Source organism: Oryctolagus cuniculus, chromosome 1 (assembly GCF_964237555.1).
Source record: "Oryctolagus cuniculus chromosome 1, mOryCun1.1, whole genome shotgun sequence".
Lineage (NCBI taxonomy): Eukaryota > Metazoa > Chordata > Mammalia > Lagomorpha > Leporidae > Oryctolagus > Oryctolagus cuniculus.
Genome location: NC_091432.1, coordinates 153,345,647 through 153,371,420, shown reverse-complemented (window position 1 = coordinate 153,371,420; position 25,774 = coordinate 153,345,647). Strand labels below are relative to the sequence as shown.

Here is a 25,774-nt window from a genome sequence, read left to right as displayed (position 1 = left end):
TTGAGCCCCTGCACCTGTATGAGAGACCTGGAAGAAGCTTCTGGCTTCAGATTTGCTCAGCTCCAGCTGTGTGGTCACTTGGGAAATGAACCAGCTGATGGAAGACCTCTCTCTCTCTCTCTCTCTCTCTCTAACTCTTTCAAATAAATAAAATATTTTTTTAAAAAAGAAGTACTAACCACTATACGATCACGGCGCGCCGAATTCACCCGAAATCCAAAAAAAAAAAAAAAAAAAAGAAGTACTTAGCAAAATACCTAGCATTTAGCAATTCCTGGTTAAACGGCAGCAGCTATCACTGTGAGTGTGTGTGCAAGTAACGGCAGCATGTATGAGGAATGCTGCTCTGTCCCAGGGACTTTGGTTTCCATGTTTCCTGTGTCTTTCTCCTCCCCTCTATTAATTTGCCTTCTTCCAACTGAGCACAGGTTATTACCTGTTGATGGCATGGCCAGCTGAAGGGCTCATGTGACGCGTGCTTAGGTTGTAGCTCCTGAGAAAGGGAAATTAACTGGTCCTCCCTTGGGTTTACCAAAACCCAAAGAACCTCAATCTTAGAGTTAAGGACATTCATGACATAATATAGTGAGGGCTAGTTTAATCTAAAATATCCTCCTTGATATATTGAACCACTCTGAAGAACTAGGGAAAATAGCCACAATGCTATTGGCTAAATGTTTCCTGTGTACCACCTCATTTAATCTTCACAGCAACTGTCTGAGCACCCAACATAGCTTGTACATTAACCCCATTTTACAGATGAGAAAACTAAGGCTTGGAGATATGATTAATATGCCTGATTGACTAGTGAAAGATACTGTAAGCAAAATAAATAATATCTGCTTCTTGCTTCTCAACCTTTCACCACCAAAGATTCTTTTAAATTAATCATTCCTCTGTGAACTGCCTTGAAATTTTTAATTTACTATTCCACATCATTATTAAAGTATTAAAAAGGAATAATATGAAATATTAAAATGGATCCCTTACTTAAAGGATCGCAAAATGCTCAGGTCCCAGTTTGAAGCAGTTGAATTAAACCCAACTCCTGAAGAAACAGAATTCCAGAAAAGGTGGGGATTTGCAACCATCTGAATGCTCCTGCTTAGAAGGGAGAGTATTAAGGTCCATTTCTCATTAAGCCCTGGAGACATTGATTTTTCCACTCTATCTCTGTGGGTAAGCATTTGTCAAGCCATTAATACAGTGACTGGGACACCCACATCCCATATCAGAGTGCCTAGGTTCGAGTCCCAACTCTAATTCCGATTCTATCTTCCTGCTAGAAGACCCTGGGAAACAGCAGGTGATAGTTCAAATACTTGGGTCCCTGTCACCCACATGGGAGACCTAGATGGAGTTCTGGGCTCCCTGTTTGGCCTGGCCCAGCATGAGCTGTAGCAGGCATTTGGGGAGTGACCCTGTTAGTGGGAGACATGTATTTGCCTTTCAAATAAATTAAATAATTTTTTTAAACTTCCGCTTGCGGAACCTGGCACTAGTCACAGGAAAATCTGGAAACAAATCACCATTAGGAGGAAACAGAGTTGGAGAGACAGAATCACTGAAGAGGTTTGCCCTGTCTCCATAGCAACTTCTCTGCATATAACACACCTTTGGGATTAAGGGTTGCTCACCGAAGGAAAGGAGTGAGGAGGTCCTCAATTTGACACCATGTAGAATAAAAGGGAAAAAAATAAAATGAATGTTTAAAGATAGATGTCATCCAAAGCAGATTAAAAATATATGTAAAAGTCATTCACATACTCCTGGAATAGACACCTAACTGGGGACATGATCTCTAACAGAAGAAACATTAAACTATGCCACTATTCTCTTCAAGTAGAGGTCTGCTTTAGAAGACAACGTACTGCCCTTCAGTTTGGTGCCATCGAGGCTGATCAGGTGAAAACAAGCTTCATGCAATAAATGAGGCAGCATGTATTTGGGAGTCAGGTGAGACCTTGCCCTAAGAAAATTACAGTCTCTCACCTCATTCTTAAGCACCCACAAATTCTCATCCCCTGGGGTCTACCAGGATCGCTGAAAGGAAACAACTGTTAACGTTAACTGAGCATCTACCTCTTGCATGACAGAGTGGACTCGTGTTCCAACAGATTTAACCTTTGCTGCTGCTGCAGTAGCCCAGATGAAATGCTGCCTGCACCACCTGGCAGCAGAGTATGAGAGGTGCTGGGGCTGATGCTGTGGTGCAGCAGGTTAAGCCACCATCTGCAGTGCCAGCATCCTATATGGGCATACGTTTGAATCTCAGCTGCTCCACTTCTGCTCTAGCTCCCTACTAATGCACCTGAGAAAGCAGTGGAAGATGGCCCAAGTCCCTGAGCTCCTGCACCGATGTGGGAAAGTCCCTTGGCCCCTGCACCCACATGGGAGACCAGGAAGAAGGTATTGGCTTTGGCCTGGCCCACCCCTTGCCAATGCAGCCATTTGAGGAGTGAAGCAGTGGATGGAAGCTCTCTTTGTCTCTGTCTCTCCTCTCTCTGTGTATCTCTGCCTTTCAAATAAATAAATCTTTTTTAAAAAAAGAGTCAACAGGTAGAAGCTAGACTTTGGAGCTGGACTGCTTGGGTTCAAAATCTGTAAGTAGAGCAAGTTTCTCATCTCTCTACTCAGTTTCCCCAGGTGCGAAATGAGGATAATAGTACCTACTGAATGGAGTTACCTTGACAATAACACTTATTCAGTGTGAGGAGGCCCACATTGGAATGTCTTTATAAGAGTGTTACATACACTATCTGATTTAATCTTCAAAATCTCCCACAAGGGAGATTCTGTTATTATTCTCTTAGAGAATGGCATCGAAAATGTAAAGGATTTTCCCAGGCAGTTTTATTCCATGCATGCTTCCCTGCTGATCTGAAGGAATCGACCCAGATTCCCCAAATCCCTTCCTTGGAACACAGATGGAGTCTGAAGCCATCTCAAACATGATCATGGAAGTGACCCACAGCCAAACCTCATCTGAAGAGATGACTCAACAGCTAGTGAAGATTTTCACTGATTAATAATTGAAGCAGTAAGCCACAGCCTGGGATGCCATATCAGAATGCATCCTCTATCACAGTACAAGCTTGAGTCCAGCTATTTTGCTTCCAATCCAACTTCCTGTTAATGCACCTAGGAACGCAGCAAGTGATGGTCCAAATCTTGAGTCCCTGCCTGTGGGGAGCAACTCGGACTAGACTGTTACTGGAATTAAAACTTATTCTATGCATCTGCTCTCCCACAATATGGCACTGGGAGAGGAGGAAACAGCTTCTACACAGCTGCCTCCAGTTCAACCAATAAACAGCAGGACCTGCTCCTGATTGGAGGAGAGCAGCGTACTCGGCGTGTGGGTAGCAGAGTTGGGATTGGTGGAAGAGGACTATAAAGGAGGAGAGAGACAACATGCACCAGGAACATCTAAGAGGAACACCTGTGCAGCCCCCGAGAGAGCCGGCCGGCCGGCGGTGTGCTGCTCCCCCGCAGAAGTGGGGAAAGTGGCAAGGGGAACCGCCCTTCCACGGAGGTGGAAGGGTGGGTAGCCAACCCGGGAAGAACCAGCAGCAAACCCGGGGAGGGCCGAGCAGACAAAAGAACAGTGCAGGGTCCTGTGTCGTTCCTCCACGAAGAGGGGGAGCGACATAATGGTGCCGTGACTCGGATAAGAAGCCTAGGCAGGGTTTAGTGTCGTTCCTCCATGAAGAGGGGGAGCGACACCTGCCAACCATGTAGAAGATCCAGATCGAGTTCCAGGCTCCTGGCTTTGGCCTGTCCCAGCCTTAGCTATTGTGGGCATTCAGGAAGTGAACCAATGGATGAAAGATCTCTCTCTCTCTCTCTCTCTCTCTCCCTCTCTCCACACCCTCCCCACTGCCACCTTCCAAAAAATAATAAACTACTCTTTTTTAATTTATTTTTTTATTTTTTGACAGGCATAGTGGATAGTGAGAGAGAGAGAAGACAGGGAGAAAGGTCTTCCTTTGCCGTTGGTTCACCCTCCAATGGCCACTGCGGCCGGCGCGCTGTGGCCGGCACATTGCGCTGATCCAAAGCCAGGAGACAGGTGCTTCTCCTGGTCTCCCATGTGGGTGCAGGGCTCAAGCACTTGGGCAATCCTCCACTGCACTCCCTGGCCATAGCAGAAGGCTGGCCTGGAAGAGGGGCAACCGGGACAGAATCCGGCGCCCTGGCTGGGACTAGAACCCGGTGTGCCGGCGCTGCAGGTGGAGGATTAGCCTATGGAGCCACGGCGCTGGCCATAAACTACTCTTTAAAAAATAAAAGCATCAGAAAATCTCATGTTTCTAATTTTAAAACATGTAGCAGATTATAGGACTGGAACCCTAATGAAGGCATCACCTTCCCTTCCCTTTTCATTTTTTAACGGATATTGTAGGTTAGTTCTGGCCAGTCTTGTGAGCAATGGTGTTTTCAGGAGCCTACTGAGAGGTGATGGCTTGCAGTGACAGACCTCATACTCAGCTAAGGGGAAAGTATATATAAATGCCATTAACCACAGGCAGCTAAGCTCCATTGCCAGGAGCTTCTCCACGACGGCCAATGCCCTGGATCTCCCAGATGGATCGCCATCGGAACAAAGTCCGAGGATCTGCTTGACTGTCAATTGACTGGACTCATTGGTATTTCTAACCTCTACCTGCAGCTACTCCTTCCCCTTAAAACCCCTTTTTGCTGTCTTGATGAAGAGGGGAAAGAGCACATTTTGGATCCAGGGATACCTCTTCCCCCAAGACGGTCAGCTTCTCAATATAAAACCTTTCCTCACACCAACTCCTGTCTGGTAAATTGGCTGTCCTGCGGTGAGCAGCAGAGACTGTTTATTTTGTCCAGTAACAGTATTACTCGTCTCAACTTTCCTTCCCATAATAATACTATGTCCCTGTGCCACACCACATAACTTGCAGCACGTGCCTGGGGGTAGAGTATACTTGCCCCCGCACTGCCAGTGGACTTGGCCATGTGACTTACGCTGGCTGACAGTGGAGGCAGCTTTGAGGACCATTGCTGGATCCTACAGCTCTCTTCTGCTAGGAGAGCAGCACAGCCCCAGCAGCTGTTGCTCCTTTAGTCTGACCTGTAGGATGCAGACACCCCCCAGAGCCACAGCTGAGCCTCAGCAACTTGGAGCCAGAGCAGCAAATACTCCCTGGCTGCTGCAAACCTCTGGCACATGGGTTTTGCTACCACAGCATAACCTCGTGAAAGCTGAATGATCTGGGGCAGTCCCTAAGCTGATCCCAAGAACTCTAGGGTGCCAGCCATGAGATGCACCAGGCTCTCTGGGCTCCCCACTACGTGAATAGAAATGGAATTGTGTTAAGCAAAAAGGAATAGGAAAGCACAAAAGGGCTGTAGGAAGTGAAGTGTGAGCAAAAAGAACACATCAGAGGAGCAAAAGGCATCCTCAAAGAAACAGGGCATGAATAATAAAGGAATGCCAGAAAGAACCGAGGGTTACATATCAACAAGCCACTAGCAATAGGAGGCTGGGGACAAGGCAGGAAAGCAAATAACCAGCCAGGTGAGGAAAGGACTGACCCAGATGTGACACCACATAAAGAGAAGAAGTCTAGATAACTGAGAGAGAGAGCATGCACAAATTGTGGTGATGGGAGCAAGGAGTGAATTTACAAGGAAAACAAAGTTGCATTCCAAGTTCCCAAGAAAAGGCCATTGGGATGCTCTCCACCTGAAACAATTCAAAGAACCGGGTCACTCTGTCTGCATTCCCAGATGTCCAGCTCCTTTATCCTGTTTGCCCATGCCCTCCCTAAAGCCCACTGATGAAGTATTTATGGTCCCCTCCCTCACTGCCAGGTCCCATGAAGCCACAGAGCCTGCCTTTTGCATGGCAAAGTGTAAAGGTCATAAGATAATTGTAACATGTAAGAAACATGTATCACTAGCAAGGCCTGCCTTATGGGTACTAGAACTGAGGGCTATCTGTGGGGTGTTTCTGCAAGAAGATTCTTTGCTCCCAAGTCAATTCCTCTCACACTTGAAATGCTCGGCTTCAGATTTGTTCCTTTGGGTAATGTCTTGGAAGGCTTTTTGGTGTCTCAGGCATTTATCTCCCCATGGTATGATCACAGTGGGACAATACTTCCTAGAGGAGAGCCCTGTTTGCCTTGTAGGGCCCTTTGTCCCAGCTCTGCAGCACCCTCAGATTCTAATGGACCCTTCCTCCCAGGAAAGGGAGCCAGTGGCACTGGCACCTCCTGAGAACTTGGGAGAACTGCAGAACTGTGCACTCTGTACCAGCTGTGGTGAATCAGAGTGTGGACTTTCTACTGAAATCCCCAGATGACTCCTGAGCACAACAAAGTTTCAGCAATGCTGGTATAAAGACCCCTCTTCCTGAGTTAAGTGTACAATGCCCCTGCAGTGTGCTGCAGAGCTGAGACTCTCGGGTGTAGAGCGCTAGAAATTAAGCTCCAATATTCACTACTTGTGTGCATTAAGTTAATTGGGCTCTTGGAGCCTCAGTTTGCCCTCCTGTACATTGAGCACAACGATGCCTATCTCAGAGGCTTGCAGTAAACATCAAATGAAAGAGCACACATAGCTACAGACTGAAGACTGATAGACGTTAACTCCCATGGGTGCTGGCCAAGAGCAAGTTTTGCTGAGGGATGAGTGTCAGGGGTAAGAAGCAGGATAAAGATGTTTGGAGAAAATCGGGACAGCAGAGAGGACCTAGCAAGAGATACTGGGCATGGCAAGATACCAGCTCCATTTGATCATTCAAATCCAGCCTTTATGCTTTCTGCTCTGTCTTTGGAAAAAAAAAATCCTAAGGACACTCAGAAAGGAGTGGGATAGCTTGGATTTGCCGCACATAAGGATTTACTCCCAGAACCTTCTGCCCCACAGCAAGCTAATTTCTTAGCAGATGTGCAAGATTTAACAACTGCACAGCTAAGTCTCTTGGAGTCAGGGATTTCCACTCCCATCGAGCATCTTATGAGAAAATATCATTCCAGGTATATTTCCCTAGGCATGTGTTACAGCTTCCAAACATATCTGTAAAGCAATAATCCAGGTAGATAACAGATTTCTAAAAAAAAATCACAACAGGCTTTTAGGACAACTATAACCCTAAGATATTTTCATTACTACAGAATTCCAAGTCCAGATTAAATGTGAATCCCACCTCCCTAAATTTTTCTTTCAATTATGATTGAATGGTTCCTCCTTTTTCACCAATGAATTAATCAAGCTCTTAAGCAAGATATAGAAAACACAGGCAACTCAGGTCCTCTCCCCAGCTGCCAATGCATGGGATGCAGCTTCATCTGTACCCCTACTGAACTTGGCAATCACGTGGCCTCTGTTATCCCATGGCTATCCGAATGGTTTGTCAAGAGATGTATGTGTTTATTGGGGTGGAAATTTGGCAGAGCATTTAAGACATCACTTGTGACACCCATGTCCCTGGAGCACCTGGACTCGAGTTCCAGGTCTGCTCCTATTTTAGCTCTTCCTGCTAATGTGAACCCTAGGAGCAGCAGGTAAAGGTTCAAGTACTTGGATCCCTGCCACCCACATGGGAGACCTGGCTTGAGTTTCCAGTTCCAGGCTTCAGCCTGGTCTAGCCCAAACTGTTGTGGGTATTTAGGGAGTTAACCCGTGGACCAGATCTCTGTCTCTCTCCCCCTCCCTCTCTCCCTCCCTCCCTCCCTCCCTCCCTCCCTCTCTCTCTCTCTCTGTCATTCAAATAAATAAATTAACTAAATAAAACTTCTTTTGAAAAGCAGAGATGTATGTTTCTTAACATAAGTTCTGAAAAAGATTTAAGCTTAAGCGACATTAAATGTCAATGAACTAAACTTATTCTCTATTACATCAACGTGGGGTGCTTTAGGTTTGGGGGTAGTTAACAATTATGGTGCAAATAGAGAAATAGTGGGTAGAGATAGTTGGGAGAGAGAGAGAAAATTTGATGGAATCACGCTTTCCCTGTAGCAGGGGAACAGTTCATGGTACAGGCAATTAAACATCTTTTCTTCTGTCACACAACTCTCAGCAGAATTGACATGGTGGCATCCAGTCACTTGTTGATCATTACAGGTGCATCAGATAATGCCAACAGCCCCTCCAGAGACCCTCCTCTCAGGCACCCCCTTCCCATTACAGGTGACACATGGTCTCCAGAGCCTGTGGGAGCTCAGCATGTTGCCACCAATGACACATTCATTAATCTCACACTTGCCAACGGAACATCAGAACCCATCACCTGGAAACCCAAAGCTCAACGGGCTTGTTTTCCCGCATAGAGAAAACTCGGCTTCAGCATGCGTGGTGCTCACTGCTAGAGAACTACCTCTTGGAAAAGGTCTTGTATTTTCACTTGGTCATTTTATTTTAATCAGATGACTCCAAACCACCAAACTCTCAGTGAGACCTTCAGATTATGCTTTGAAAGTGGGGGTCGATTTTTTTGTTTCCACAGATGCTGGGACTCAGAAGGCAGAGTCTCTGTGCCTGGCTCTGCTGCACCTGACAGTGTGTCCTTGCCTAAAGCTGATTTTGAACTCTCAGGCCTTGTTCTCCTCATCTTTGGCATAAAAGACAATAACATGTGCCTTTAGTAACTTAGGGCAAATGAGGTCACACAGGTAAGAGTAGTTATGGGGGCCAGCGCTGTGGCACAGCAGGTTAAAGCCCTGGCCTGAAGTGTCGGCATCCCATATGGGCTCTGTTTCTAGTCCTGGCTGCTCTACTTCCAATCCAGCTCTCTGCTATGTATGGCCTGGGAAAGCAGTAGAAGATAGCCCAAGTCCTTGGGCCCCTGCACCCACATGGGGGACCTGGAAGAAGCTCCTGGCTCCTGGCTTTGGATCAGTACAGCTCCAGTCATTGTGGTCAATAGAGGAGTGAACCAGCAGATGCAAACCACCCCCCTCCCCGCCTCTCCTTATTTCTCTGTGTAACTCTGACTTTCAAATAAATAAATAAATCTTTTAAGAAAAAAAGAATAGGGACCAGCACCATGGCTCACTTGGTTAATCCTCCACCTGTTGCACTGGCATCCCATACAGGTGCTGGGTTCTAGTCCCGGTTGCTCCTCTTCCAGTCCAGCTCTCTGCTGTAGCGGCCATTTGGGGAGTGAATCAACAGAAGGAAGACCTTTCTCTCTGTCTCTGTCTCTGTCTCTGTCTCTCTCTCTCTCTCACTGTCTATAACTCTACCTGTCAAATAAATAAATAAAAGAAAAGAAAAGAAAAAAAAAGAGTAGTCGTGAAGAGCAACACTATGTTCTGAAAGACCACACCAACCAAAACTGTCCCTTGATATCTGTGGGGATTGGCCCAAGCCTCTGCATGGATACCAACATCTGTGGATGCTCAAGTCCTTCATATCAAATGGCAGAGTATTTGCCTACAACCTACACCCATCTTTCTGCATTCTTTAAGCCATCTCTAGATTACTTACAATTCCTTGTACTATGGAAATAGATGTTAGACCGTACCATAAGCAAGAATGACCAAAAGGGGCCGGTGCTGTGACATAGTAGGTTGAACCTCCACCTGCAGCACCAGCATCCATATGGATGCTGGTTCATGTCCTGGCTGCTCCATTTCCAATTCAGCTCTCTGCTATGGCCTGGGAAAGCAGTAGAAGATGGCCCAAGTGCTTGGGCCCCTGCATTCATATGGAGATCCAGAAGAAGCTCCTGGCTCCTGGCTTTGGATCAGCCCAGCTCCAGCCATTGCTGCTATTTGGGGAGTGAACCAGCAGATGAAAGACCTCTCTCTCTCCCCTTCTCTCTGTCTGGAACTCTTCCTCTCAGATAAATACATAAATCTTTTTTTTAAAGATTTAATACCCAGGCTGGCGCCGCGGCTCAATAAGCTAATCCTCCACCTAGTGGCACCGGCACACCAGGGTTCTAGTCCCAGTCGGGGCGCCAGATTCTGTCCCGGTTGCTCCTCTTCCAGGCCAGCTTTCTGCTGTGGCCTGGGAGTGCAGAGGAGGATGGCCCAAGTGCTTGGGCCCTGCACCCACATGGGAGACCAGGAGAAGCACCTGGCTCCTGGCTTCGGATCAACGCGGTGTGCCGGCCACAGCGGCCATTGAGGGGTGAACTAACAGAAAAGGAAGACCTTTCTCCCTGTCTCTCTCTCTCTCACTGTCCACTCTGCCTGTCAAAAAAAAATACCCAAAAGAGTACATACATGTTTGGTACAGACACAATTTTTCCCCAAGTGTCTTCGGTTAGTGGTGGCTGAATCCACAGACATGGAACTCACTGACACAGAGGTCTGACTGTGTGACAGCATCCAGTTTGCCTGCTTCCTAAGGCTAAATCTTCTTGAAATGAATTTGAGAAGGGAGGTGAAAAGTAACAGAGAAAGTGGCCTCCCCACTTGGAGTCTAAATTTACATCGTGGTCTCAAACAACAGAGATGGAGCTGGCACGGCATGGTTTGTGTTGTGATTGTCTCGACACAGCAGCCAGCACAGTAGAGGATGATCTCAGATCTGTGGTTGACAAAGTCAGTGTGCTACCCTCCCCAGCAGACTGGACAGCCACTCCTGCTGGCCAGGAGCACAGAACTAGGTTTCAAGAGACCTGAAATCTGTGTTTGGCTCTGTCACAAGGCACCATGTGACTAGGGAGCCTCTCTGAACCTGTCTGACTGGAAATTTGGGGGATTTCACCCAGAAATCAATATGGAAACATTTCTAAAGAACCTGAAGAATATTGATATTTTTCCCTAATAATTGAAAAGCCATTTTAAGAGCATAGTCCTAAGCAGAATAAAATGTTTTATGTACAAAGATGGTTATTATAGCTTAACCAACAATACCAAAAATGGAGGGGAAATCAAAATGTTTAACCATGTTTTCTTCTTGAATAAATTGTATTCTATTCTATTACTTAAGATGTCAGTTCTGAATGCTACATAATAACACTGGAAATATGTAATAAATAATATTGAGGGGTAAGTGCTGTGGCATAGTGGGTAAAGCCACCACCTACAGTGCGGGCATCACATATGGGCATCGGTTTGAATCCTGGCTGCTCTACCTCTGATCCAGCTCTCTGCTATGGCGTGGGAAAGCAGTAGAAGATGGCCCAAGTCTTGGGACCCTGCACCTGCGTGGGAGTCCCAGAAGAAGCTCCTGGCTCCTGGCTTCAGATTGACAGAGCTCCGGCCTTTGTGGCTATTTGGGGAGTGAACCAGCAGATGGAAGGCCTCTCCCTCTTTCTCTCTCTCTCTCTCTCTCTCTCTCTCTCTCTCTTTCTACCTCTCTGTAAATCTGCCTTTCAAATAAATAAATAAATCTTTTTTAAAAAGTAATAAGCACAGCTTTTAAAAAAATAATAAATAATATTGAGTAAAATAAAATCAGAGCACCAGCACATAATCTATTTTCTTTTTTTCTTTAAAGATTTATTTTATTTATTTGAAAGACAGAGTTACAGAGAGAGGCAGAGAGAGGTTTTCCATTCGCTGGTTCACTCCCCAGATGGCCGCAGCAGCAGGAGCTGTGACGATCCGGAGCCAGGAGCCAGGAGCTTCTTCCAGGTCTCCCACATGGGTGAAGGGGCCCAAGGACTTGGGCCACCCTCTACTGCTTTCCTAGGCCATACCAGAGAGCTGTATTGGAAGAGGAGCAGCCGGGCTAGAACCAGCATCCATATGGAAAGCCGGCGCTTCAGGCCAGGGCATTAACCCGCTGTGTCACAGCGCCGGCCCCAATCTAGTTTCAATTTCTTTTTTTTTTTAAAGATTTATTTTATTTATTTGAAAGACAGAGTTATAGAGAGAGGTAGAGACAGAGAGAGAGGTCTTCCATCTGCTGGTTCACTCCCCAGATGGCCGCAATGGCCAAAGCTGTGTCAATCTGAAGCCAGGAGCCTCCTCCAGGCCTCCCATGCAGGTGCAGGAGCCCAAGGACCCGGGCCATTCTCCACTTTTATCACAGGCCATAGCAGAGAGCTGGATCAGAAGAGGAGCAGCTGGGACTAGAACTGGCACTCATATGGGATGCCGGCGCTTCAGGCCAGGGCTTTAACCTGCTGCGCCACGGCGCTAGCCCCTATTTTCAATTTGATGCACAAGAAAGGAATATTAGAAAAATTCTTTGCCAAAATATTATCAAAAATCATGCTTCAAGGAAAGTGGGTCATTTTTTTTGGTTTTTATTTTTTTAGTATTTATGAGTAATGTTTAAGCTTTCCTGTACTCTCCATATTTGCTTTCGTGTTTATTTATTATTTTATAAACTAAGCCTGAAACACAAAAGATGGATGCTGAAATAGACCAAGTCACCTGTGTCAGCAGTAATCTGTGTCAGCTTCAAATGCACAGGCCTGTGGTTCTTTAACTGTGAGAACAACTAAGTTCCACAGCAAGAAATTGTTAATAAGAGATGATGGCTGTAGAATGCTACGTTTAAACATGTGGGATCCTGGCAGCTGCTGTCCACAGCACTCCCAGAAGCAATGGCCAGTCAGGGTGTGTCCAGTGGGACACCATGATCAAGTGGCTGAAAATAAATCTTTCTGAGAGCAGAAGTCCAACAAAGGGGCCGATTGCATTAAGAGCGGCTTGGTCTTTACGAGGTTCCTAAAGTGGTCTGTGCAAATGCAAGCGCATGAACCCTTTGTGCCTGAGTTGGTTTTTACAGAGATGTCATACTCATCAGAAGGCTATTTTGGCTTGAAATAATTCCACAGGAATGAGAATACACTTTTCCCATAAGGCTCCACGTGATCTAATGATTTGGAAGGATAATGAATTTTTCAAAATGTTTTAAAAGGCTGTTCTGGGATGGCATTTTGATCTGCTTCCACCAAGTGAGATTACATCTGGACCTTTCTGGAGACTGGATCTAAGAGTAATGGCATTTCAGGCCCCAGGCCAGGAGCACCAGCCAAGTGGCAAGCGCATGATCACTTCCAGAGCCACATTGTTGTGCTTCATGCCTGCCTTTATTTTAGGGTCTTACAGAGCAGATCCACAAATCAAATAATAGAAGAACTTTTCAACTGGAGAACAAAACGTTTCATTCTTATGTATCTGTTTCTTTGACCTGTACATTTTTCCTAAAACCATGCTTGTAATTTGCTCACAATTGAGAGAGAAAGAAACAGAGACAGAGAGAATGTTCACTCAAAGACTCTTGGAAAACATTCAAATGATACACAAAATCTGAATCAGAGTTTAGGATTGTATTAATCCACAAAGACCAGCTGAAATATTGCCCACCTCTCCATGCACGAATCTAGACCTCCAAAAGGAAGAGGCCCTGGCCTTCTCTTCGTATTGTAGCCAGTGTGGGATGAAAGAGTCCAACCTTGTATGTCAGCCAAGAGATGCTGCACATAAACCAAGTCAACTTGCTAAGGGACAGGGGAAAGACAGAAGGTAAAAAATGGGAGAGATGGAGTGGCCTGCTCCCTTATCTCCCTGGAGATAGGCCCAGGGACACAGCCTTCCTGGGAGAGCAATCAGGTAGGTGTTCTGTCATCTCAGACACACCTGTATAAGGCAGCAGTTGATCTATCCACCTGTCACATTTCTGCTTTCCCACAGTCAGGTGCTCACCCTTGGCCACTTGCTATAGAAAATGTGAATGAAGATTGCAGAAAGGAGTGAAACACTTCCACATCTGCCTCTGCTTCTTTTGGAAAGCAGGGAGTCAGCGTGCACATTTCTCTTTTAACACCCTTTCATTAATTCACAGGAGACAGTTTTTCATTTTTTTTTTCAGCAAAAAAGGGACCTTACTGAACTCATAGGCTATCTTCCTAGAAAACAAACAAACAAAAAAACCACCCTAAGACTCCCTTTGGCTCCAATAAGTGGGAACTCTTTTATAAAACCTTTCCAATGACTCCTGAAAGGCCCCTTGTCCCTGTCTCTCAGGCTTTTCTCAGGGACTTTATTTATATGCCCAAATGCTGCAGTTCTTGAAGCCCAAAACCAGAGTGTCTAATTTTTTTAGTTTGTTTTTTTCCTTTTTAATTTATGAGAGGCAGGGGGAGAGAGTGAGAGAGAGAGCTCCCATCCACTGTTTCTCTCCCCAGATGCATGCAACAGTGGGGAGCTGAAGGTGGGAGCCAAGAATTCAATCCAGGTTTTCCACATGGGTGGCAGGGGTATCAAGTACTTGCATCATCACTACTGCCTCCCAGGGTCTACACTGGCAGGAAGCTGGAGTCAAGAGTCAGAGCTGGGAATCAAACCCAGGTACACCAATGTGGGACATGGGCATCTGCAGGGGAATCTCCCACTCTCCAGCTTAGTTCCTTTCCTTTTTTTACAAACTAGTTCTTGATCCAGGATGGCAGTGTGGAGCTGGGCTGTTCATGTCCTGTACCTGCCAAGAGCCTATTAATGCCTGCCCAATTCAGGTTCCCATTTTTATCACTGTCACCCTCTGTCCTGACTCACAATCACTTGTTTTGGACCATGGATTTCCACACATCTGGCTTTATCCAAGAACAACGTCTCCTGCTCAACAGGCTGTACCAGACAGCTTTCCTTCTATCTGTTTCTTTTCTATTTTCTCTGAATTATCTGCATGAGAAAATTTTATGAAATATCTTAACATAACACACCTTTTTTTTTCTTAAACAGGACAGTAGATCACAGATAGCCTCATGCCTAATGTTTCAACCACCCTTTTTCCTTGATTATTCAGGATAATTACCACGAGCATCAGGTATATACTCCGCATCGATGATGTATGTCTCCCAGCCACTGCACAGATGCATAGTACCATTTACCCCACGCCAAATGGAAAAGTACTATTGGGAGCACAAGTCTACTCCTTACAGGTCCTATTTGTGGTTTTTGTTTGTGCAATTCCTCACTGTGAGTTATTGTTGATTATGGCTTCCAGCAGACATCACTCTTACCATCATCCTCTTCTGAGAAAGCCAAGTTTGTGAATACTGTGTCCAAGTTCATATTAGATAATAACCTTGATGATGGTAGCTAATATTTGTGTGTCTTTGCTTTATTCCTGGCATTTCTCAGGATGATTTACAGGTATCCTCTTACAAATAGTCTCGGAATTAGAACTTAGGGCATTTTTCTGTAATAGAAGAACTAACTTTAATGGTGGGTTTAAATAATTAATTTTAGAAGCCTGAACAAAAGCTGCCTTCACCTAATTCCCAATTTTCAGGTGACTGGGTTGGCTGAAGTTGCCAGAGAAGTGAGCATGCAATATGAACTCTTACACTTAGAATTCATCCTATCTTGAATTTTGTCTTTCTATGTATGACTCACCCCTTTTCAGACTTGCTTCTCCCTGAATCTTTTAATCACTCTCTTCTTCTTTTTTTTAACTTTTATTTAATGAATATAAATTTCCAAAGTACAGAATATTGATTACAATGACTTCCCCCCCATAACGTCCCTCCAACCCGCAACCCTCCCCTTATCCACTCCCTCTCCCCTTCCATTCATGTCAAGATTCATTTTAGATTCTCTTTATATACAGAAGATCAGTTTAGCATACATTAAGTAAAGATTTCAATAATTTGCTCCCGCACAGAAACATAAAGTGAAAAATACTGTTTGAGTACTAGTTATAGCATTAAATCTCAATGTACAGCACACTAAGGACAAAGATCCTACATGAGGAGTAAGTGCACAGTGACTCCTGTTGTTGACTTAACAATTTGACACTCTTGTTTATGGCATCAGTAATCACCCTAGGCTCTTGTCATGAGCTGCCAAGGCTATGGAAGCCCCCTGGGTTCACTGACTCTGATCATGTTTAGACAAGGCCATGGTCAAAGTGGAAGTTCTCTCCTCCCTTCAGAGAAAGGTACCTCCTTCTTTGATGACCCATTCTTTCCACTGGGATCTCACTCACAGAGATCTTTCATTTAGGTTTTTTTTTTTTTTTCCCAGAGTGTCTTGGCTTTCCATGCCTGAAATACTTTCATGGGCATTTCAGCCGGATCCGCATGCCTTAAGGGCTGATTATGAGGCCAGAGAATCACTCTCTTCTTCTATTTCCCTTCCAATTCTGCATCTACCTCCCTTGTTCCCTTTCTCCCCTATCCCTTCACTCCTGCCTGTGTCTGGAGCCTAACCCATAGCTCTCTGGGACTGTGCTAACAGAGTAAGCCAACATCTGAGATGTGTGCTGATACCACTCTGTCCTCCCAGCTGCAGCATCTGGGGAGATTCAGCCCACTTTACAATCCATCCACCCACCCATCCATCCATCCGTACACCCAAACATCCACACACCCAAACATCCATCAGTAGTCCTACTGGTCTTCAGCAAGAAAGTAGCAATCATGTAGTAGAAATTTGCAAACATTATGCTAACAACCTTGATAGCAACTACAGGACATGCAAGCTCTTTTAAAAGTGAATTCTTATTATAAAAGTTCACCAAATAAGGAAAGTGATTGATCAAGTGGTTAAGATGGAGAAATCTGGAAAACATTATGCTGAATGAATTAAGCCAGTCTCAAAGGGACAAATATCGTATATTCTCCCTGATCAGCGACAACTAACTGAGCACCAAAGGGGAAACCTGTTGAAGTGAAATGGACACTATGAGAAACAGTGACTTGATTAGCTCTTGTCCTGACTGTTGATGTACAACGTAATACTTTATCCATTTTAATATTTTTTTTGTTCTAGTACTATTGGTTGAACTCTGTAATTAACACACAATTATTCTTAGGTGTTTAAATTTTAACTGAAAAGTGATCCCTGTTAAATATAAGAGTGGGAATAAGAGAGGGAGGAGATGTACAATTTGGGACATGCTCAATCAGACTTGCCCCAAATGGTGGAGTTAGAAATGTGCCAGGGGATTCCAATACAATCCCATAAAGGTGGCATGTACCAATGCCATCTCACTAGTCCCAGTGATCAATTTCAGTTCACAATTGATCACACTGATAGGTCTAAGAGTCAAAGGGATCACACAAACAAGACTAGTGTCTGCAAATACTAGCTGATAGAATCAAAAAGGGAGAGAATGATCCAACATGGGAAGCGAGATACACAGCAGACTCATAGAATGGCAGATGTCCTAAACAGCACTCTGGCCTCAGAATCAGCCCTTAAGGCATTTGGATATGGCTGAAGAGCCCATGAGGGTATTTTAGGCATGGAAAGCCAAGACACCCTGGAAAAAAAAAAAAAGAAAAGACCTAAATGAAAGATCTCTGCAAGTGAGATCCCAGTGGAAAGAACAGGGCCATCAAAGAAGGAGGTACCTTTCTCTGAAGGGAGGAGAGAACTTCCACTTTGACTATGACCCTGTCGGAATAAGATCAAATCGGCGAACCCAAAAGGCTTCCATAGCCTTGGCAACTCATGACTAGAGCCTAGGGAGATTACTGATGCCATAAACAAGAGTGTCAAATTGTTAAGTCAACAACAGGAGTCACTGTGTACTTACTTCTCATGTGGGATCTGTCCTTAATGTGTTGTCCAGTGTGAAGTAATGCTATAACTAGTACTGAAACAGTATTTTACACTTTGTGTTTCTGTGTGGGTGCAAACTGATGAAATCTTTACTTAATTTATACTGAATCGATCTTCTCTATATAAAGATAATTGAAAATGAATCTTGATGTGAATGAAATGGGAGAGGGAGAGGGAAAGGGGAGGGATGTGAGTGGGAGGGAAATTATGGGGGGGGGAGCCAATGTAATCCATAAACTGTACTTTGGAAATTTATATTTACTAAATAAAAAAAAAAGAAAAAATATTTATAACAAAAAAAAAAGATACACTCATCGCATATCAGAGAGCCTGGATCTGAGTCTCAGATTGACTCCCAATTCCAGCTTCCGCTTCCTGCTATGCTAATACAACCCTAGGCAGGGTGGGGTGGGGTACAGAGCATGGACTTTTGGTGCACTATTTTTCTCTTTGGCTTCTCTCTACTCATGTCTTAATTTGGTGTATTTACCAACTCCAAGCAGCCACGCGTGAAAACTAACCTCCCTATTTTGTAATGACACTCTGCATTAACTGCATACTCTATGCCAAATACTGCATGGCGCTCCTTGAACTTTATGTTCTTCATCCCTTTTATTAAGCCAGCCAGGCTTCCTGCATACTATTGTCAGCTTGCTTCATTCAGATTCAGATCTCTGAGTCTCTACCTGGCCATCAGTTTATTTGTTATTATAATGCCATTAGAAAGTGTGTAATGCTTTGTGCAGGAGTCTTGCCCTATAGCTTCATTCATTCTAAAACCACTTACTGAGCATCAGGCACTGCACCAGGCCCTGGTGATACAATAATGAGCAAAATCATACAGAGATTCTGGTCTCTACTCTCACAAAACTCGCATTAACCAGAGAAACACAAAGCCCAGAAGAGATACAATGACAAGCTTAGAGAACTAATCTAAAATCATTTTTTAAAAACTTGACTTAAAGAATAGACAGTGGTCATTCATCAGCGGCTTTCCTCCTTCCCCTAATTTGAAGAAATAGAAAGTATTTAAGCCAAGAGGAGGAGGAGAGGCCAGAAAAGTTGGATTGCAGACCAAGACAGATCCCACTGTTGTGTTAAGAGTGTTGTCCTAAGAGTGTCCTCCATTCTCCTACATGCAAAGGAAAGTGACTATGAGGTTTCAAAGGAGGGATAGGGGCTGCTTTCAAAATGCCACCCCTGGCAGCAGTGTGAGTTGTTTTCATGAGACAGCCACTGCAATCATCAGTGACTTAGTGACAGCTGGGATATGGTGGTGCGGGAAATTTTGGATGGGAAGGGAGTTTCCCGTTGGGGAAACTGGATGAAGGACAATGCCATTCACTAAGATAAGGAACTTATCTTAGGATAAGGATTGGCTCAGTGGCAGGTGGAAAGACCAGCCTTCGTTCCAATTTCTGTGCTAAGGGCTATGGGCTGTGCGTATATCATTTTGGCTTTACACCAAACCTGCAAAGTATGCATCATCATCCCACTTTCCAGAATAAGAACCCAAGTCCATGTTTTTATCAGCTCAATTTTTCTAACCCAGTCTGATTTTCCAGGGCAATCCTTGAGCCCAGTTGTTTCATGGGAGTTCTTGAGAATTCTCAAGACAAAGATTCCCTTTCCCTGGAAATTAAAACCTAAAGCCACAGAAAGAGCTCAGAAAGAAATGGATTTGGGAAAACGCCAGATATTTTGAGTAGGTTATTATATGGAATCTCTAACAGGACAATCATGGGTGACTGTGCAAGTTGTATACTTCTCAGACTCAGGGTGTTCATACCAAAGTCCACAGGAATGCTGCCTCCTGAATATACCATCCCTGCCCTAAAGAAGACCCCAAAATTCACTGAATATACCATAGTCTCCAGGATTCAAACACAATCAAAGACCAAGGCTACACAATACTCTGTACCTGCCTGGTCATCTTATGTTCTCTCTTTGCAGTCTTCATCCAGACTCAAATATTCCTCCCCATTTTTTCCCTACTCAGGTTGCTCTCCAGGGAAGGGTGGATGTAAGAGAACAGTAATGCCTCTATCATCAAACCGTCATCATTTACAAGAGCTTTCCAGACTGGTGTATTAGACTCAAAATTATTTTATTTCCTGCCAAATAAATGCTACATAAAAACAAACAGGTTACACCAAAGCTTTCAACTTCACTGAGTTCGCTTAAAATATTCCCCAAATCACTGACTTAAGGGTGCCCTTGCTTACCTGATCACATGCCCTCCAAGACCCAAGGTGCTGTCTGAATGACAGAGCACTTCTTGTCTTTTGAGAGAGAGGAATCCACTCTGAGATCTGTTTACACTGAAAAGGTCTGACTGCTCTCCAAGGCCCTGCAGCTGAGACAATCCTGGCTGTCGGACAGTGAGGGATGGAGCTGACTCCAGGCTACAGCACTGAGGGTTCATTCCTCAGCAGTGCCTAAGCAGATAGCAGCAATTCTCTGAAGTGCTTTGGATTCCTGAGTTTCCTGCTCCTAAACACTCTGGCAAGAGGCACTCCATCCAGAGCACCTGCCCTTGCTTATAATGGGGCAGGAGCTGATCCCATGGTCTCTGATCAGAAAGAGCTCAGCTCCTCCAGTGACCCAGCTCTGCCAGCTTCCCCAGCTTCCCAGTCCTTACCACAGCAGCCCTTGAAATGCTGAGGCATTCACCTCCACGATCCTCCTTATTGATACAACATAACCTTCTTCCCATTCCGGAAATCAGGAAGAATATATTCCTCCAATTTCCAATCAAGACAATTATTCTGCAGACATGCTGCAGTGTTTTCTTTCTTTTTTGAAGCCCATGCCCTGGGTCCACTCTAATGAATTGTTCATTTAGAATTCCGAATGTACTTTCCTGTCCCCCTGCCATATATCACAAAGAATAACTGACATTTCAGTCACTTGGAGTGTGGATTGTATTGAGGTCCGTATATTGACTAATACTGCAGGGCTGAGACCTCTGTCCACAGTTGTCGCTGCTGACGTGGCAGATACATTCCCCAGCCTGCAGTGGTGACTCTCTCCCCAACTGTTCTTGGAAAATAGCATTCTTGGGACATTGAGGTACCCTTCATCCTTCCAGTGGCAGCTGACAGCCGCCCTCCAAAGCTGACTCATGAGCTACATCTTCGAGTATGTGAGCTGCAGTGGTCCCCACCCATGAGCAGCTGCTTCAGTTGCATCAGCTGGTGATGTCTGGGCCATGCAAGAGGCTAAGCAGCCAGTCTAAGGAGTACGGGGATCATGACTTCCTGCCAGCCAGAGCCCCCAGGCTCTCTATCCATTCACAAATGCTTCCTTATCTATTTCATCTTTCTCCCTAAGTTCATGGGAACTTGGACCACTTGCTGCCATGAGGTTGTGGTTGGCCTGGACACCTTTCTGAGCTGATCATCATTTAATTAGAGGACATTTCCCAAAGCACAGGAAGCAGTCACTCTCTACCTTCTTTCAATTTATCTTACCATAGAAAGGCTGTAGAATGGCTAAGACACTACCACAGACATGGTGTGACCAATGGAAACGTGGATAACATTTTGGACTGATCTGGAACTATAGGATTTGGTTTCTGTTTCTATACCAACTCTGACTGGGTTGGTATAGGGAAAACCAGGTGAGCATTGGCAGGAGAAAAATCAGATATACTTTCCATTCTCATTTCCATTTCTAGCAGTGAGGATCCAGATGAGAAACAGAGCTGGGTTCTCACGTCTGAGGAGTGAACGCAGCTAAAAAGCACCACCCTTGATTACCATCTACTAGTTCTCAGGACTTGCTCTTAGATTGCATGGTCTATCATTTTCATTGTTTTAACAATCATTGTGTCTACTCCATCCTTGCCATTCTGTATTTGTCAAGAAGGTACTATTTCTGAAGATTGTATTAAAAAGAAGCAACTGTTCCCTCTCCACCCAAGCTATGCTATGCTTCTGTTTGTTTGCTTGCTTGTTTATAAATGTGGTGCAGCCACCCAAACCTATCCTAACCAGACATGCGGCAGACTCACCTGAGAAGCATTTGAGCCCTCAGCAGGTGATCCCTCTGAGACCACCCTTGGAGGTCACTTTCACCATTTCTGACAAACACTAGGTATTTTCAGGAATGAAGAGCAGGTGTTGGCAGGGGAGATTATATGAGTGAATCTTCCTCAGTTTAAGGACTAGTCTAACAGACTCAGATGAAAAACATTGAGACAGTGATCTCCCAACTCCAGTGGAGAGAAGTTCAAAACTAGCTGATCCAAACTCACAACCACTCCTTCTCCTTCAAAGATTTCTGATCAACCCAAGGGCCTGACCGAGAAAGATGAGCTGTTTCTCTCCTCACAGGGAAAAACCAATAATAAATGATCCTGGTTTGCAGAGAGATGCACAACTTGAATTATTGGAGATTTTATCTATGGCTAAGAGCAATTCCATTTTGCAATTTAAAGTTCCTTTTGCCTTTAGAATAGGTGAGCCCCAGGATGATGAGGTTATGTTACAACTCGGAAAGGGATATTGATATCTTCAAACCAGTTATATATCCTGTCTGAAGAACATCAAGGAAATAAATCACATAGGTCGGGGAAAAAATGGCAATTAGCCTTTTAAAGGTATCACATGGGTCAGTCTATACTAACTTCTCATGAAAAATGGCTTAAATATAACTTATAAATTGTACCTCTGCTCTAATAAAAAGCTTAAGTGAAAAACATCATGATAAATTTCTTCTCCTTAAACTGTTTATCAAAGGATTATCTGAACTTTTAAAAATCATACCATGTTATTATGAATAAATGCCTCACAAACGAATGACACAATTATTGACTTACAGATTTTTCTCCAAGAAGATGATTAGCTATGATTTAAAGCAACATGTTATCTACTGCTATATTTGAATGTTGCATATTAACTGAACATTTTATTACTTTACAAATTGAATTTATCAGGAGAAATGTGAGACTAAACATGACCAAACCACCTTTGCTGGACCTGAATATGAAAAGCTAATAATGATTTCTAGCAAGAAATGTATCTGAAGAAAAGCAAAATTACCAGTAATTGATCTACCTAATGCAGAAAAAAGGCAAGAGTATTTCAAACAATTGCTTCTTTTTCCTGTCTTTTTTTTAAATGATGTAGAGCAATTGCTCGTTTAATGAAGGGATTCGGTAAATAAATTACACATTACTTTCACTGATTACTCTAGAATAGGAAAATTTCCATCCCAGCCATTGATCTTCAGAAATGAGACAAACCTTTTTCTTCCATTAGGCCCCACAATCTTAATATTTACTGGTAAAATAAATGTTGTGGGAGTGAATTACAGGTGCAGTCAAAACATTGAATTATCATCAATCGCCATTTTTCTTCATATACACAGACACACACATTGATCTCATATTTGGACATTTCTCACTGATCACTAGGTAAGGCAGAGCAAGCACTTATACCACCAATTTTACAAAATGCCTATTGAATTTCTGCAGTATTTTTGTTCACATGCTCTAGTAAAACTATGAGGGGGCTGATAAACACCAAGGTGATCACAAACTTTCTCGGTCCTGAAATCACCACAAATGTTCAGCTCTATGAGAGGCTGAAGATAGAAAACAAAGACTTACATTAGCAAGAATCAACTTCAGTGGTCTTTTAAAAGATACTTACAGTAGATTATTGTGAGGATCCCACTCTGTCTATGCTCTGAATGGTGGTTTGGGTAACTTTGGGCGCTGACTTCCTGCCTTCTCTTTGCTGTGCGAGGGTAAAGGAGCTGTGGTAATACCCTGCCTAGTAACCAAGACATGGCCTTCATGCAGACTTTATATATTGGCTTCCATGAAGGTTTAAAGGTTAAAGGCTTCATAAATTATGCATTTCCCTTTATGCCAGGCCTGTATAAAGTGCTTTCACTGTTCAATAAGGAGATTGCTTCCAAATGGGCACAGGCTTTTTAAGTATCAAAAAAGAAACATTTCCATTATGTTTATTACTGCTATGCTGGAGGGCCAAAACAACTCGGAATCAGAAAACTGCTTATCTGTTGTTCTAGAACGTGTAGCATACACAGTGAAATGACCACTCACAGAAGGAGAGTCCAACAGGCTGGTATCCCACCAACAGAGCAAGTCTTGGGACCCGCATACCACCAGCAACAGTTGGGACCCTTCTGCTTCTGCTCCAATTTACAGATGCAAACAGGGAGGAGGGAGACCCAATGTCCACTGCAATATCCCCAGCTCCTGCCTTTGAGCCAGCTCTACCATGGGATGCTCAGGTTAACTGCACATTTATATGTGTCCTTCCTAGTCAGCACCCTGACTTAGGTTTTGCTACCTCTGGCTCAAGTACAGTGCTAAGGTACTCTTTTGTCTTTTACACGCACCTGTCCTGCAGCTGCCCAAGGCTGGGCTCCTTTTCTCGTGGCGACCACACCCATGCATCCCATAGGCGGCAGTAGCAAACTGCTGAGTGGGCTTCATGTCCCTCTCACGAACCTTAGGCCAAAGGGGCCAAAACTGGACACACACGACCCAACTTCAGCCAGGCCACGGCCACCTCTACCTCTGTGCCTGTCTGGCTGTGGTGGAGCATCCTAGAGCCGCACTGAGGGCTGTGAGGTCCCGACTTCCCCAGGCTCTTCCCGGGGCCCTCCTGCACACCCTGCAACTAAGTGGCGAAGTTGCTTCTCGCTCCCCTGCCGCAGCGCCCTTCCTCGCCGCCTCTCCACCAACACACACACACACACACACACTAGCCCACTCTCACGCAGCCTGGCTCCCTCAACTCACCAGTTTAGACTTGGCTCGTTGCAAAAATTCTTCCATGGCGTTGCGAGGGGTTTGGACCAACGCTACCCGGAGGCGCGCAGAGGAAGATCTTGGCCCTGGGGAAGAGGAGCGGCGTCGCAGAAAAGTGGCCCGGCTGGGCACAGCGATCGGCTGCACCCTTCTGCCGCTAGGAAGCGGCTGAGGCTGTGGCTGCGCTGTCGGCCACCGGGTCCCAGGGCGCCCCGCCCCACCCCCGTGCCCGGCCTGGTCGCTGACTGTGCCCTAATAAGGAAAGTGGGTGTGCCGCCCGGGAGCCCCAGGGCGCGCCCCGCACGCTGGCTGGCACGCGCCTCGGGGGCCGGGCGGGGCGTGGGGGTGTAGTGGGGGTGGCGAGGGGCTCCTCGGCCAATCGCAGGGCCCCGCTGCGGCCTCCTGACGTGGCGCGCCGAAAGATGCTGCAACCATGGACAGCGCCCAGAAGTGCGAGCCAAGCGCAAGGGGCTACTGCAGACAGAGGCTCTGCCGCAGGCCCCTGCGCTGTGTCTGTGAGCCGAAGGTGGGAAGCGGGCAACGAGCTCAGGAGGGCCCCCCTCCTCGTCCAGCGCCTCCCTGGCTGGCTGGCAAGGTACTGAGCGCTCCAGCGGGCACTTAATGAGCTGCTCTGCTTTGGCCTGGCTAGGGGATGTACTCAGCTAAGTTGGCGCAGGGAGGGGCGGGGGAGGTACCTCAGAGCTAAAAGCAGTGCGACCTTGATGGATAACAGAAGAGCAGGCGGAAAGGCTGTGACAGGCTGCCTCTTTCCTCCCTACCCTTCAAACTGACCCATCCTGCACCGGGCATCTGCAGTTTGCTCCAATAAGGTTGGTCCTGGGGCCAAGGCAAAGAAGAAATCTCCGAGAGTTCCCATCCACTTTCTGACATGTGTGCTAAAGGCAAGCTGGGACAGTGGAGCCTTGCTACTCAAAGTGTGGTCCCTAGACCGGCAACAACCGCCAGCTTATTAGAACTGCATTTTCAGACTCACAACCCCAACCTACTCAGTAAGAGTCTGTTCCTGCAAGACCCGAAGAGGATATCTATGCATGTTAAAGTTTAAGAAATACTGCAGGTTCAATAGGTTAATCCTCCACCTGCGGCGCCAGCACACCGGGTTCTAGTCCCGGTCGGGGTGCCGGATTCTGTCCCGGTTGCCCCTCTTCCAGGCCAGCTCTCTGCTGTGGCCCCGGAGTGCAGTGGAGGATGGCCCAAGTCCTTGGGCCCTGCACCCACATGGGAGACCAGGAGAAGCTCCTGGCTCCTGGCTTCGGATCAGCGCAATGTGCTGGCCACAGCGCGCCGGCCGCGGCGGCCATTGGAGGGTGAACCAACAGCAAAAGGAAGATCTTTCTCTCTGTCTCTCTCTCTCTCACTGTCCACTCTGCCTGTCAAAAAAAAAAAAAAAAAAGAAGAAGAAGAAGAAGAAGAAGAAGAAGAAGAAGAAGAAGAAGAAGAAATACTGCAAAAAACACTCATGCTTAGCTATGTTCCTAGTTTTGCTGTGTGGATTCACTAGCCTTAT

General features: G+C 45.4%; 1 protein-coding gene across 10 annotated transcripts in view; it reads right to left on the bottom strand.

The window, feature by feature from the left end:
• Positions 1-24,760, bottom strand: part of PRUNE2 (prune homolog 2 with BCH domain) — a 316,953-nt gene extending 292,193 nt beyond the window's left edge. For all 10 annotated transcript variants that reach the window (XR_011379490.1, XR_011379489.1, XR_011379488.1 and 7 more), the window contains exon 1: positions 24,238-24,760. Coding sequence is in view for 7 of the 10 variants with exons in the window: in XM_051858798.2 (XP_051714758.1) it covers positions 24,238-24,273 (36 nt within the window). In the remaining 3 variants the exon portion in view is untranslated. The remainder of the gene's footprint in view (positions 1-24,237) is intronic.
• Between the last annotated feature and the right edge of the window lie 1,014 nt (positions 24,761-25,774).